Source organism: Bufo bufo, chromosome 2, assembly GCF_905171765.1.
Source record: "Bufo bufo chromosome 2, aBufBuf1.1, whole genome shotgun sequence".
Classification (NCBI taxonomy): domain Eukaryota; kingdom Metazoa; phylum Chordata; class Amphibia; order Anura; family Bufonidae; genus Bufo; species Bufo bufo.
Genome location: NC_053390.1, coordinates 455,130,838 through 455,147,072, shown reverse-complemented (window position 1 = coordinate 455,147,072; position 16,235 = coordinate 455,130,838). Strand labels below are relative to the sequence as shown.

Sequence of the window (16,235 nt, the reverse complement as noted above, 5' to 3'; positions counted from 1 at the left end):
TGTTCTATCTTTCAACGGAACGGAAAAACGGAAATGGAATGCATACGGAGTACATTCAGTTTTTTTTGCGGAACCATTGAAATGAATGGTTCCGTATACGGACCGTATACAGAACGCAAAAAACGGCCCGCAAAACGGGAAAAAAAAAACGGTCGTGTGAAAGAGGCCTAAGAGTTCGGTCTGTGAGGTATGAAGTCTAAAATTCCTCAACGGTATGCAAATCTTACTTGTAGCTACAAAAACGTTTGGTGGAGGGGATTACTGGTAAAGGGACCGTGGACGTTTACTGAATGTGCTCAATAAAAGACATGAACAGTACCGCTCGCTCTTTGTGTGTTATTACTTCAGTTACATTGCGTTTGTCAGTAATTGTGACTTAGATAATAATCAGACTACACTTTATTAGTAATCAATGCAGAAAGCCAGGCACATTCCAAAGGGTTCACCTACTCTTCCCTGTAACTGTATGTGCTTGCATGTTGCAGTACATGGCATGTGTCCTTTAGATCATCTTATTCTGGACTGGTTGTCCATTACTCATATACAAACTACTGTACATAGAGAAGCACACAGATGACACACACAGAACTCACTGTACTGTTACTCCACAAGGAAATGCACTAGTGCTTGAGAACAGGACAGCTAGTTTCACTCACTGGAATTCTTGTCACACAGTTACTAGTGCAGAGGACTACATGACAGAGCAGTGCCAGGCCTCCCAGATGGCCAGTTAATGAGTCATCATCAAATATGATTAAAACTGCTAAAATCCCTAAACCCTACGGTAATCAGGCTTATCCCAATAGAATCAAGTCAGCTGAACAAAAAGATAATGAAGGTGTTAAGTATACCTTAATTCTCTCAAAACCGGCCTCGATACGGAGTTGCTCCACCAGCTTTCGAGCCTGCGCTATGTTGTTAGAGGTTGACATTATCTGCCATCAGATCTTTATCCACAAATTGGAGAAATGTCTGCAAAATAAAAGGAATATTGATAATGCACCAGACTAGAGACAGACCGTTTAATGCAGATAATAACCACTCTCAATTACACAACGAGAAAAGAAACGGTGAGGCTGTGTCCACCCTGGCAAAACCTGCCACTGATTCAGCAGCATTTCCACGTTCTAAATACCATTCTAAACTTCATATTCATTTCAATGTCAAAAACTCCACTATGTGCACACCTTGTAAACATGGTAGAAGATGATTTAACCTCTTAATGATTAGGCCAGTTTTCATGTTAGCATTGTTTACTACCTGCCTTCCCAGAGCCATAACTTTTTTATTTTTCCGTTCACACAGCTGTGTGAGGGCTTTTGCTTGTGGGACAAGTTGTACTTTTCTAATGGCACCATTATATATTGCATCTGATGTAGAGGGAATCTGGAAAAAATAGCAAATATGGTGAACTGGAAAAAAATAGCCCTAATTTTTCCTTAGTTTTATGGCTTTCGTTTTTATGGCATTCCCTACGTGGTAAAACGGACTCTTTTTTTTTCTGTGGGTCAGTATGATTACAGCGATACATTTATATTGTTTTTCTTGTGTTTTAATACTTAACAAAAAATAGAAAAATAAACTTTTTATTCATTTTTTTGGGAGGTGAAGCGACAAAAAACGGTGATAAATACGTTTATACTTTAACTAATTACTGACCACCAATATGCCTTTTTTGGTCACTAACGCGCTCTAGTTTAAGCGCTGCACGGATCTCCCAAGCAGCGGAGAGCCAGGCTCATGCTCTAATGGCCCAGATCCGCAGAAACTGCACTCAAACGCTGCAGTCAATAGCTACTTTGGCATCTAAGGTGTTTAAAGGGAACACTTGCATCCTAGGACACATGGGCAGTGTATGCCCATCAGGCTAGTCCCTTCTGGTGCTCCATATGGTTCCTGTCAGTATAGCACTGAAAGTATAATACATTGTACTTCTAAGCAACAGTGTTTTATAGAAGTAATCAGAAGATCACCTGTTAACCCCTTTGGGACCGGGCTCATTTTCACCTTAAAGGGCTTCTGTCAGCCCACTAAACCGTTTTTTTTTTTTGTTTACTAATAATCCCTACACTGCGATCTCTGCATACATAAGTAAAATAATAATTTTCGTTCAGTAGAATTTGATAAAATGCTATTTTTATAATATGTAAATTACCTTGCTACCAGCAAGTAGGGCGGCTACTTGCTGGTAGCAGCCGCATCCTCCGACCCTAATGACGCCCCCTCCGCATTGTGATTGACAGGGCCAGGGAACGGAATCATTCTCTGCTGGCCCTGCCTGTTTTCATTCAATATCTGGCGCCTGCGCTGCGGCCGTACCTATCTTCAATCTGCGCAGGCGCACTGAGAGGCGGCCACTCACTCGGCCGCTCGCTCCTCAATGCGCCTACGCCGGGTGTAGATGTGACGTCATCGGCGCAGGCGCATTGAGGATGGAGCGGCCGAGTGAGTGGCCGCCTCTCAGTGCGCCTGCGCAGATTGAAGATACGTACGGCCGCGGCGCAGGCGCCAGATATTGAATGAAAACAGGCAGGGCCAGCAGAGAACGATTCCGTTCCCTGGCCCTGTCAATCACAATGTGGAGGGGGCGTCCTTAGGGTCGGAGGATGCGGCTGCTACCAGCAAGTAGCCGCCCTACTTGCTGGTAGCAAGGTAATTTACATATTATAAAAATAGCGTTTTATCAAATTCTACTGAACGAAAATTATTATTTTACTTATGTATGCAGAGATCGCAGTGTAGGGATTACGGTTTAGTGGGCTGACAGAAGCCCTTTAAAGGGCTTCTGTCACCCCACTAAAGTCTTTTTTTTCTTTTGGGCTAGTTAAATTACTTATCCTGCGATATATGAAAATATAATGGTGTTACTTACTTTGATTTAGCAGTTTCTTCTAAAAACGAAACGTCTTCTATTTCGGTGATGTCATCGGCGCAGGCGCACTGAGGGAGTTCTGAGGAGGCGAGCCACCTCATCTCAGAGCGCCTGAGCAGAATGAACACAGGCGCGCGATTTTTTAAATGCCGACAGGGCTGGCCGGAGGAGGAGATCCCGGCTGGCCCTGTCAATCAACACGACGAGGGGGCGGTTTTCTGCAGCTGCTACCAGCAAGTAGCCGCCCTACTTGCTGGTAGAGACCTAATTTACATATTATAAAAGTTCGTTTTTAGAAGAAACTGCTGAATCAAAGTAAGTAACACCATTATATTTTCATATATCGCAGGATAAGTAATTTAACTAGCCCAAAAAAAAAATATGACTTTAGTGGGGTGACAGAAGCCCTTTAAGGACCAGGCCATTTTTTGCAAATCTGACCAGTGTCACTTTAAGTGGTGATAACTTTAAAACGCTTTGACTTATTGTACTTCATGAGACTGATCAAATGAAGTAAAAAAAATATATATATATATTTTATTTATAAAATAAATACCACATTTAACAATTATTTTTTTTAAAATTGCAAATTTCCAAGTTTAAATTTCTCTACTTCTATAATACAAAGTAATACCTACACAAATAGTTATTACTTTACATTCCCCATATGTCTACTTCATGTTTGGATCATTTTGGGAATGACATTTTATTTTTTGGGGATGTTACAAGGCTTAGAAGTTTAGAAGCAAATCTTGAAATTTTTCAGAAATTTTCAAAAACCCACTTTTCAAAGACCAGTTCAGGTCTGAAGTCACTTTGTGAGGCTTACATAATAGAAACCACCCAAAAATGACCCCATTCTAGAAACTACACCCCTCAAGGTATTCAAAACCGATTTTACAAACCTTGTTAACCCTTTAGGTGTTCCACATGAATTAATGAAAAATAGAGATACAATTTCAAAATTTCACTTTTTTGGCAGATTTTCCATTTTAATATTTTTTTTTAAGTTACAAAGCAAGGGTTAACAGCCAAACAAAACTCAATATTTATGGCTCTGATTCTGTAGTTTACAGAAACACCCCATATGTGGTCGTAAACCGCTGTAAGGGGACACGGCAGGGCGCAGAAGGAAAGGAATGCCATACGGTTTTTTTAAGGCAAATTTTGCTGGACTGTTTTTTTTTACGCCCCCCTGATGCACCCCTAGAGTAGAAACTCGAAAAAAGTGACCCCATTTTAGAAACTACGGGATAGGGTGGAAGTTTTGTTGGTACTATTTTAGGGTACATATGATTTTTGGTTGCTTTATATTACACTTTTTGTGAGGCAAGGTAACAAGAAATAGCTGTTTTGGCACCATTTTTATTTTTTGTTATTTACAACATTCATCTGACAGGTTAGATCATGTGGTATTTTTATAGACCAGGTTGTCACGGACGCGGCGATACCTAATATTATTTAGTATTTATGTAAGTTTTACACAATTATTTCATTTTTGAAACAAAAAAAAAATCATGTTTTAGGTGTTTCCATAGTCTGAGAGCCATAGTTTTTTCAGTTTTTGGGCGATAATCTTGGGTACGGTATGATTTTTGCGGCATGAGATGACGGTTTGATTGGCACTATTTTGGGGTGCGTGTGACTTTTTGATCGCTTGCTATTACACTTTTTGTGATGTAAGGTGACAAAAAATGGCTTTTTTTTACACCGTTTTATCTTTATTTTTTTACGGTATTCACCTGAGGGGTTAGGTCATGTGATATTTTTATAGAGCAAGTTATTACGGACGCGGCGATACCTATTATGTATACATTTTTTTATTTATGTAAGTTTTACACAATGATTTCATTTTTGAAACAAAAAAAATCATGTTTTAGTGTTTCCATTGTCTGAGAGCCATAGTTTTTTCAGTTTTTGGGCAATTATCTTGGGTAGGGTATGATTTTTGCGGGATGAGATGACGGTTTGATTGGCACTATTTTGGGGTGCATATGACTTTTTTATCGCTTGCTATTACACTTTTTGTGATGTAAGGTGACAAAAATGGTTTATTTAGCACAGTTTTTATTTTTTACGGTGTTTATCTGAGGGGTTAGGTCATGTGTTATGTTTATAAAGCCGGTTGATACGGACGCGGCGATACCTAATATGTCTAATTCCTTCCCCCCCCCCCTATTTTTTACCAATCTTTTATAAACTTTATTTGGGGAAAATTATGTTTTGGTTTATTTTCACTTGAAACGTTTAATTTTTGGGGGGAAAACTTTATTTTTGAAACTTTTTTTTCCACTTTATTTTTTGTCCCACTTTGGGACTTCAACTTTTGGGGGTCTAATCCTTTACAATGCATTTCAATACTTCTGTATTGGAATGCATTGGCTGTATTAGTAATACTGTGTGTATTACCCATACAGATTCCGGCCTGTGAGATCCAGGGGGCTGGATCTCACAGGCACGTCACAGGAAGGCAGCGGCGATGCCTCAGGAAGGCATTGTGCTGCCTTCCATGCCATCGGGTCCCCCCTACAGCCCCATGGGGACCCGATGGCAGCACCGGGGGGGTCACAGGACCCTCCCACGCATTTAGCCAAGGTGCCTGCTCAACGATTTGAGCAGGCACCTTGTTCCGATCGGAAATACACATGACGTACCGGTACGTCATGTGTCCTAAAGTACCGGGACAACATGCCGTAAAATAAATTAAAATACGTAAAACTTTATTCCACTGGAAAACAAATCCCAAAACAAACCCCTTCCACATATTTGGTATTGCTGTGTTCATAATGACACACACTAGGCAATTATCATGTAATATGTTCCATATGGCAGTGCTCCAGCCTAAAAAAAATACCTAGTAGCCATTGGCTCCTGAACTGAAAAATTTAGGAGCCAAATCAAATTTTTAGTCGCCAAATCGAAACTGAATCAAAATTTTGGTATCGTGACAACGCTATGCCGATCAGATCGGCGTAGGGTTGTTTTGAAACCAAAATTTTGATTCGCTTTCGTCACCATAAAAAAGTATTGCGATACTCAATACCGCGAAAAAAAAAACCAAAAAAAAAAAGCCGCGTGCATTTCGCATTTTATGAAACATTCGGCCCATAATAGAACCGTCCTATCCTATTTTTTGGGGTGACAAGTTGACTAAAAAATGGCGAATGCTCACCGCATAGGAGATATTTTTGAATAATTTAATAGTTTGGACAGCGCTATGTAATATGTTTATTTATTTATTGTTTTATATATTTTATATGTAAAATTGGGAAAGGGGGGATTTAAACTTAATATTTTAGGGTACTTTCACACTAGCGTTATTCTTTTCCAGCATAGAGTTCCGTCCTAGGGGCTCTATACCGGAAAAGAACTGATCAGTGTTATCCCCATGCATTCTGAATGGAGAGTAATCCGTTCAGGATGCATTAGGATGTCTTCAGTTCAGTCATTTTGACTGATCAGGCAAAAGATAAAACCGCAGCATGCTACGGTTTTATCTCCGGCGAAAAAAAAATGAAGATTTGCCCGAATGCCGGATCCAGCATTTTTCCCCATAGGAATGTATTAGTGCCAGATCCGGCATTCAAAATACCGGAATGCACCCGCACTAAATCCGGACCCATTCACTTCTATGGGGCTGTGCACATGAGCGGTGATTTTCACACATCACTTGTGCATTGCGTGAAAATTGCAGCATGCTCTGTTGTGCGTTTTTCACGCAACGCAGGCCCCATAGAAGTTAATGGGGCTGTGTGAAAATCGCAAGCAAGTGCGGATGCGGCGCGATTTTCACGCATGGTTCCTAGGATGAAAGTCTATTCACTGTATTATTTTCCCTTTATAACATGGTTATAAGGGAAAATAATAGCATTCTGAATACAGAATGCTTAGTAGAAGGTCAATATAATAAACATTGGTGGCGCAGTGCGCCCCCCTCCCAACACCCCAGTATGATAAACATTGGTGGCGCAGTGCGCCCCTCCAACACCCCAGTATAATAAACATTGGTGGCGCAGTGCGCCCCTCCAACACCCCAGTATAATAAACATTGGTGGCGCAGTGCGCCCCCCATCACCCCAGTATAATAAACATTGGTGGCGCAGTGCGCCCCCCCATCACCCCAATACAATAAACATTGGTGGCGCAGTGCGCCCCCCATCACCCCACTATAATAAACATTGGTGGCGCAGTGCGCCCCCCCATCACCCCAATATAATAAACATTGGTGGCGCAGTGCGCCCCCCCTCAAAATAATAAACATTGGTGGCGCAGTGTGCCCCCCCCCCATATAATAAACATTGGTGGCGCAGTGGGCAGTGCCAATGAGGGTTAAAAAAATAAAATAATAATTTACTCAACCCTAACCCGCCTCCTGTATTTGTATAAGAAACGTTGGTGGCACAGTGTGCCCCCCCCCCAAGTATAATAAACATTGGTGGCTCAGTGGGAAGTGCCAATGAGGGTTAAAAATAATAAAAGAAAATTAACTCACCTCCTCCAGTTGATCGCATAGCTGCCGGTCTCCTGTACTTACTTCTTTCTTCAGGACCTGTGGTGACGTCACTGTGCTCATCACATGATCCATTACCATGGTGATGAGCTCAGTGACGTCACCACAGGTCCTGAAGAAAGAAGTAAGTACAGGAGACCGGCAGCTATGCGATCAACTGGAGGAGGTGAGTTAATTTTCTTTTATTATTTTTAACCCTCATTGGCACTTCCCACTGTGCCACCAATGTTTCTTATACTGGGGTGTTTGGGGGGGGGGCCGCACTGTGCCACCAACGTTTCTTATACAAATACAGGAGGCGGGTGCCGGAATCAAATAGCCGGCACCCGACCTTTGTGACAGGGGGCTGCGATCAGCTACAATTAAATTAACCCCTCAGGTACCGCACCTGAAGGGTTAACTCAACTGCAGCTGATCGCAGCTCCCTGTCACAAAGGTCGGGTGCCGGCTATTTGATTCCAGCACCCGCCTCCTGTATTTGTATTACAGGTCAGTTTTCTTCATTGGTGGCGCAGTGGCCACAGCCCCTCCCCTCCCCTCCTCCTCCCGTCTCTTCTTATTGGCAGAGGCGGCGGCAGCAGCAGCACAGGGGGGAGGGAGAGACTCCTCCTGCGCTGCTGAGAACGATCATCTCCTGTGCCCGCCGCTGTATTGAGCAGAGCTGCGGGTCTAGTCGCAAATGGCGACAAGACTAAAAAGTCTTGTCGCCATTTGTAAATTCTAAGTCGCATTGGCGACCATTTTGGTCGCCATCTGGAGCCCTGTATGGTGAACTCTGTAAAAAGGAAAAAAATAAAAAAAAGCAATGTTGTAATTGCTGTTTTTTGCCTATTTGCAACAAAAAAAAAAAGAAGCAGAATAAAAAGTGACCAAGTGTTGTGCACCCCAAAATTATACCAATGAAAACTACAATTTGTCCCGCACAAATCAAGCCCTCACACAGCGCCGTATAAGGAAAAATAAAAAATCTAAGGGTCTTGCGATGCGGCAATGCAAAAACATTTTTTTATTTTCAAAAAGGGTTTTTATTTAGCAAACTGTAAAAAAAATAATAATATGTATTTGGTATTGCTGTAATCATACTGACAAAGAGAGTAACGTTATCATGTTGTTTATGCTGAAAAATGAACACTGCTAAATTTTTTACGTATTGCTATTTTTCCCACATGCCTGAAAAAAAGTTAATAAAAGTTCATCAGTAAGTTATATGTACCCCAAAATGCTACATTAAAAACTACAACTGCAAAAAAAAAAAACATGCTCATACGGCTATCAGAAAAATAAAAAAAGTTATAGCTTTTGGAATGTGATGAAAAAATAAAAAAATGGAATGGTCACTAATGCCCATAACCAGCTGGGGTTAAACTGCAGAAAAAAGACACCCAAAAACTCTTCTAAAATGCTCGTAAAAACTCCAATAAAACCACCACCAAATTACAAAATTACCACCAAAGACTACCTGTTTTCAGCTATTGATTGTGCTGTGGATTTTGTTGTGTGAACATAGCCTCAGCACAGGTAAGGGTTATGTTCTGCAAAAGTCCATAAAAAATGATTACACAAAAGTTTAGCACATTTATGATTTTATAGTTTATGCAATATCTGTTACACCACAATAAATAGTACTATACTGTACCAAGAGGGTAGAATAGTAAATAGCAACAGGTTGTATCGCACCACAGTTGCTCGGCTGCATTTTCTGGACTGAACGCTGCTCGAGTCCTCTATTGTACCACTGCATTCTTCTAATTTCATACAGATGGAAAAGGGAGTTAAAAATACACCCCCGAAAAAAAAATGAAGTCTAAGGCCTCATGCACGCGACCACTATTTGCGGAACGGCATGGACAGCCTTTAATATAAATGCCTATATTGTTATTTTTTTTGCGGGGCCACGGAATGGAGCAACGGATGCGGACAGCACACTGAGTGCTGTCAGCATCTTTTGCGGCCCCATTGAAGTGAATGAGTCTGCATCCAAGCCGCCAAAAGAGGTTCCACTGTATGCTGGGAACCAAGGGTTTTCCACCGGGGTTTTTTGTATTTTTTGTATTTTTGTTGCCATCATTAAACCCTCAGTGGAAATCTGATTATAAGATCACATTTACACGACTGTATATTTAGTCTGCATCCGATTCGCACATTTCAAAGGGGCCACACAAAATGAGGACAGAAGACGGATGTCATCTGTGTACTGTCCACATCTGTGCGGACCTGCTGCAAATTATAGTACTTATCCTATTCTTGTCCATTTTGTGGACAAGAATAGGCATTTTGACAATGGGGCTAGTGAAAATTGCGGGATGCACATGGCTGGTATCTGCAGTTTGTGGACCGCAAAACGGATACAGCCAATGTAGCATTAGGTAACGAGGATTTGTCTGAAAACAGAAACTTAAAAAGGAAACCCAGCTAATAAAGTTGGTATATGTATTTATGCACGTACAGACACAAAAACTAAAATATGCAGGAAAAAATATAAGGTTTTAAAGAAATTTTATAATTTATGTTTATTAATCCATCACATTAAAACCAGTGAAGATATGGCCACATGGTCAGGTTTCCCAATGCAGTTTTGGAAGCCAAAATCAGAAGTGAACTCAAAAAACAAGGAGAAAGGCCTCATGCACACGACCGTTGTTTGTCTCTGCGTCCGTTCCGCCGATTTTAGCGTTTCAGATGCGGACCCATTCATTTCTATGGAGCCGTTGAAAATGCGGATAGTGCACCGTTTGCCATCCGCATCCGTGGTTCCAGTCCGTCAAAAAAAATATAACCTGTCTTATTCTTGTCCGTGGAAAACGGTTCGCAGACCCATTCAAGTCAATGGGACCACTAAAAAACACGGAGGCACACAAGATTGTCATCCGCGTCCGTTTTATTCCTATCATTTGCATGGCAAACCTGTTATTTTACCTTCCTTTATGTCTGGTGGTCCTCCAAAAATAAAGGAAGACACACGGAAACAAAAACGGAAACGGATCACGGAACCCCATTTGTGTGCATGAGGCCAAACTGTGCCTGTCTTTAAAGGAAGGTCTGTCCCCAGTGACCTCCCTATCAAACCGTTTGCATAGACACATAGCTGTAGTTCTCATGATTAAAATACTGTTTTTCTTTTGCTGATGCAAAAAAGCAATGGTGACGCCCTCATTGCACCAAATGCTTACTTTGCATATTAAGAAAAATTATAACTCAGGAATGAAGCCTCAGATCAACAATAAAAAAACTAAGTTTTAATCATGGAAACCACAGTATGTGTGTATGCAAACAGTTTATAGGGAGGTCGCTGATGACAGATTCCCTTTTATACGTTCTATCTTTTTATGATCCACTCCTGATTTTGGCTTTCAAATCGGCATCAGGAAACCTGACCGTGTGAACTTGAGGTAAGGTCAGTACAAAAAACAGAAAATGTGATGGCCGAATTGGACAAAGATACCGAAGATGAAGCGGTGTGGGGTGTGGTGGGTAAACTGTGGTATACATTTGCAGCACTTGCTTTACTGCCTTAGGCCCCTTGCACACGAAGTTTTTTTCTTCCATTTCCGTTCTTTGCGTTCCGTATATGGACCATAACAGAACCATTCATTTCAATGGATCCGCAAAAAAATGGAAGGTACTCCGTATGCCTTCCGTTTAAAAATAGAACATGTCCTATTATTGTCCGCATAACGGACAAGCCATATGGTCATGTGCAAGAGGCCTTACTATGTATATGGATTTATTTTGGGAACCACATTGTGAAATGACTATTAATATACTGTTATATTGCACTTCCTGAGTTTGGCATCTAAGTCTCTCTCTAAGGCCTCATGCACACAACTGTATGTCTTTTGCAGTCTGCAAACCACGGATCCGCAAGATAAGGATACGTGCTGTGTTCAGGCTGCATTTTTCAAGGGCCCAATAGTAGAAATGTACCTATAATTTGCAAGATGGACACACAGATACGAACAGCACATGGATGACATTTGTGCGCTGTCTGCATTTTTTTCGCGATCCAGTATAAGTGAACGGGTCCACATTCAAAATGCAGATCGGATGTGGAACAAAAATACGGTTGAGTGCATGAAGCCTAAGGCCTCATTCACATGGCGGTATACAATCTGTGACAGACATATTTCCCAGACCGACTGTGGCTCATGTGAGCCGAACATACTGCATCATGATCTGTGAGTTCCAGCATGGCTGTCGGCCTACTAACCTGTTCTCAAATGATGAAACGGAATGCACATGGAGTACCTTCTGTTATTTTTGGGGACCCATTGAAGTAAATGGTTCCGCATACGGTCCGCAAATAAACGGAACGGAAGTGGAAAGAAAATATGTTCGTGTGCATGAGCCCTAATAAACATGAGTTTGTAGATTTAGCAAGAAATTGTTGGAAAGGAAGCGTTCCTTCCCGGCAATTGCCTGCTCGTCAGTGAAGGAGACCACTGTATTTACATGCTGAGATCTCCTCCATGGTATAAGGAGTAGTGATCGCTAAAGCCATTGCTCGCCCATATACAGAGTCCTTGTTTTCCAGCGGCAGAGCATAATTAGTCAGCACAATCTGCTGCCAGTAAACTATGACTTAGGGCTCGTTCACACGAACGTGTGCTGCCCATTGGCATATTGCGGACCGCATTTGCGGATCCGCAATACACAGGCACCGTTCCATGTGCATTCCGCATCACGGATGCGGACCTACTTACTTCAATGGGTCCGCAAATCCGGAGATGCGGAATGGAAGCACGGAACGGAACACTACGGAGTGCTTTCTGGGGTTCCATTCTGTGCCTCCGCAGAGCAAAAAGATAGAACTTGCCACAATGGGTCCACAATCCCCATGCGGCTGGGCCATGGTTGGTGCAATTTGCGGTCCACAGCACGGGCTTCAGACGGACGTGTGAACAAGCCCTTAGGTGCCTACACAAACAAATCAATTACTTGACAAAAAAAGTGTTTCACTCGTTTATCGGGAAATCGGCAGCACCTTTACACCGTCAGATAATTGCTAACAAGCGTTCCTATGAAGCTCGTAAGGGATTATCTGTCGGGTTCCGTCCCTTGTAAAGGGCCCTTTAGCAATATGTTTTGCCCTGCACGTTTGTTTTGCTGTTGAAACCGAATGCTGTATAGCTGTCAGTTCTCACTTATGTACAGAAAACTCAATGCCAATGTGAACAGAGCCCTAGTCCATAAACTAGTTGCATGACCACAAAAACATTTAAGTAAAACAAAGTTTCTTAAATACAGCTCTGAATGGCACTAAAAATAAATCAAAACTAAACTAAAATTGACCACTTGGTGCAACTGGGGAAGTAACATTAATGTGTCATTTATTACAATAATGCAATAGAATGGGCAACTCCACCATTTTCCTTTGATGTGCCTTTCTATAGTCCACACAACACAGTGCAGATGAGCGAGGCCCATGTATGAATGTGGTTTGTGGGCTGTAAGGCCTAGTTCACACGACCGTATGGCTTTTTTTCAGTGTTTTGTGGTCCGTTTTTTATGGATCCATTGTTCCGTTTTTTGTTTCCGTTGTGTTTCCGTTTCTGTTCCGTTTTTCCGTATAGCATATACAGTAATTACATAGAAAAAATTGGGCTGGGCATAACATTTTCAATAGATGGTTTAGCAAAAACGGAACGGATACGGAAGACATACGGATGCATTTCCATATGTGTTCAGTTTTTTGGGCCGACCCATTGACTTGAATGGAGCCAAGCACCGTGATTTGCGGGCAATAATAGGACATGTTCTATCTTTCAACGGAACGGAAATACGGAAACGGAATGCATACTGAGTACATTCCGTTTTTTTTGCGGAACCATTGAAATGAATGGTACCGTATACGGAACACAAAAAAACGGCCCATACACTCGCAAAAAAAAACGTTCGTGTGAACTAGGCCTAATACTGTGATGCAGAAGTTGGAAGTCTTGCCTGATAACTATTGTGACTGGAATCTGAGCCCACATACTTCTTACATGTTCTCCTCCCAAACAAACTGCAGTTTCAGTCATTTACATGCACAGAAGTTCAATAAAGAAGGAGCTGTCGAGACATGCTGGGGCTGCAGCGGCATCAACGCCTGAAAACAATGAGCCGTCACATCGGTATGGCAGAGGGTAATGCCGCCTTGTAGGCTTTCTCTTTTCTCATTCCAATAACAGGAAGTCACTTTTCTAGAGCTGGATTCCACACATCGTTCTCCATGCTACGCAGCAGATACACCTCAATTATTAGCCAAACAAATGAATACCGTGCTGCCACACGTGAGCAGATATTATACTGTCCATGTGCACCCAAGAAATATTCATAACAAGTCTTAAAAATAAACTGATGAAATGGGTTAGCCATTTTGTTTGGCTCATTGTGATATATGATATTTATAGTCTGAGGTGGTCAGGGCAGCTTCTGGCTGTGGTTAGGGTTGGCATGAGTAGTGTTTTATTTTTTACATTATTTGCATTTATTGTACATATGTGAAACATTGCTGCCGTCTTTATTCACTACACAGAGACAGAAGCAATAATAACCCATATCTCTTAAGGCCAGGTTCACACTAGCGGAATGCTGGCACACTTGTGCACCACCCGCAAGACATGGCCCAACTATGTGTCTAATGACATCCCTGATTCTGCCAATTTAAGTCATTAGACTGGCGGTGTATTGCATATAACGCTTGCATGAAACTGGCCTTATGCCTGAAAAATTGCAGTGTGACGAACAGTCTTAACCTCCATCTTTTTTCAAAACAATGAATGTCTAAGGCCTCTTTCACAGGGGCGAAATTTTCGCGCGGGTGTAATGCGTGAGGTGAACGCATTGCACCTGCACTGAATCCGGACCAATTTATTTCTATGGGGCTGTGCACATGAGCGGTGATTTTCACGTATCACTTGTGCGTTGCGTGAAAATCGCAGCATGTTCTATATTGTGCGTTTTTCACGCAACGCAGGCCCCATAGAAGTTAATGGGGCTGCGTGAAAATTGCAAGCATCCGCAAGCAAGTGCGGATGCAGTGCGATTTTCACATATGGTTGCTAGGAGACGATCGGGATGGGGACCCGATCATTATTAATTTCCCTTATAACATGGTTATAAGGGAAAATAATAGCATTCTGAATACAGAATGCTTAGTACAATAGGGCTGGAGGGGTTAAAAAAAAATTATTAAACTCACCTTATCCACTTGTTCTGGGTACCAAACATGCTGATTTTTCTCACGCACGTGCAAAACGCATTAAAACGGGGTTGCCCAGTTTCGGATATTGATGACCTATCCTCAGGATGGGTCATCAATATCAGATTTGTGGGGGTCTGACTCCTGGCACCCCTCCGATCAGCTGTTTGAAGAGACCGCAGCCCTCTCATGAGCACTGCCTTCTCTTCACCGTTTACCTGCTCACTGTCGGCAGTATAATTACAACTGCTCCTTCCCATAGAAGTGAATGAGACTGAGGAGCTGTAATTACACCTCACCACTGCAGTGTCGACAGTGAGCAGGTAAACGGTGAAGAGAAGGCAGTGCTCATGAGAGGGCTGCGGTCTCTTCAAACAGCTGATCGGAGGGGTGCCAGAAGTCGGACCCCCACCAATCTGATATTGATGACCTATCCTGTAGATTTTCCACCCACAAATCCAACATTTCTTAGAAGCTCTCCACCTCTAATGACACTAATTCCGGCACATGGCACCTGCTGCATCAGCAGTGAGTCAGAGCAGTGTTATGTGGAGCCTTTCACAGCGGTTTCACCTGCAAGACTACTTTGTAACCAATAATTACAATAAAATGTTGGCTTCAAAATATTCCTAATGCTTGGAAACACGGGAAGATGTCACTATTACTTTAAATTGATAATAATAATATTACTTTGATAATAAACTCACCGCTAATGACAGGGAGCACTTATTTTCTATTACGTTTGCAAACTGCAGCAGCTTATTTAAAGTGGGTCAAGAGACTGCAAGAGACAGCTCAGATCTAATGACTGCTGATGCACAAACAAGCGTGAGCCTCTGGAGAAGATCTCAGCAGTGAAGAATACATCCGAGGGAACTGTACAATAACAAAGGGTTTGACCATGTGTCGCCTATCACTATCGGCAGTGAACTATAGAACCCAGCAGACTGCTCTCTGCGGGAACAGATGTGAATGCAGCCCTACTCTCATAGCATGTCGAGACTGCAGTATAACAGCAGCCGGACAGCCATAGTTGCATATACTTTAGACAGCTGCTGCTCAATGGCTATTCCTCCTGACTCCCCCTATATACATGCACACTGCTGCAGCAAGATCTGCTGCGTGTGAAGGCAGCTATGTCCCAAATTACACTCTCAGTTAGGCCTCCTGCACACAACCGTTTTTTCCCCCCGTTTACTGGCCGTTTTTTGAGGTCCGTATACGGAACCATTCATTTCAATGGTTCTGCAAAAAAAACGGAATGTACTCCGTATGCATTCCATTTCCGTATTTCCGTTCCGTTTAAAGATAGAACATGTCCTATTATTGCCCGCAAATCACGTTCCGTGGCTCCATTCAAGTCAATGGGTCTGCAAAAAAACAGAACACATATGGAAATGCATCCGTATGTCTTCCGTTTCCGTTCCGTTTTTTGCGGAACCATCTATTGAAAATGTTATGCCCAGCCCAATTTTATCTATGTAAGGCTCCATTCACACGTCCGCAAATGGGTCCGCATCTGTTCCGCAATTTTGCAGAACGAGTGCGGACCCATTCATTTTCTATGGGGACGGAATGGATGCGGACAGCACACAGTGTGCTGTCAGCATCCGCATTTGCAGAGCGCGGCCCCGATCTTCAGGTCCGCAGCTCCGCAAAAAATAGAACAT

The 16,235-nt window shown here is 42.3% G+C and overlaps 1 protein-coding gene across 2 annotated transcripts in view; it reads right to left on the bottom strand.

Moving 5' to 3' along the window:
* Positions 1-16,235, bottom strand: part of GNG7 (G protein subunit gamma 7) — a 62,513-nt gene that overhangs the window by 3,503 nt on the left and 42,775 nt on the right. For both annotated transcript variants that reach the window (XM_040417603.1, XM_040417604.1), the window contains exon 2: positions 852-972. In XM_040417603.1, coding sequence (XP_040273537.1) covers positions 852-932 — 81 coding nt within the window. In that variant the 5' untranslated portion in view covers positions 933-972. The remainder of the gene's footprint in view (positions 1-851; positions 973-16,235) is intronic.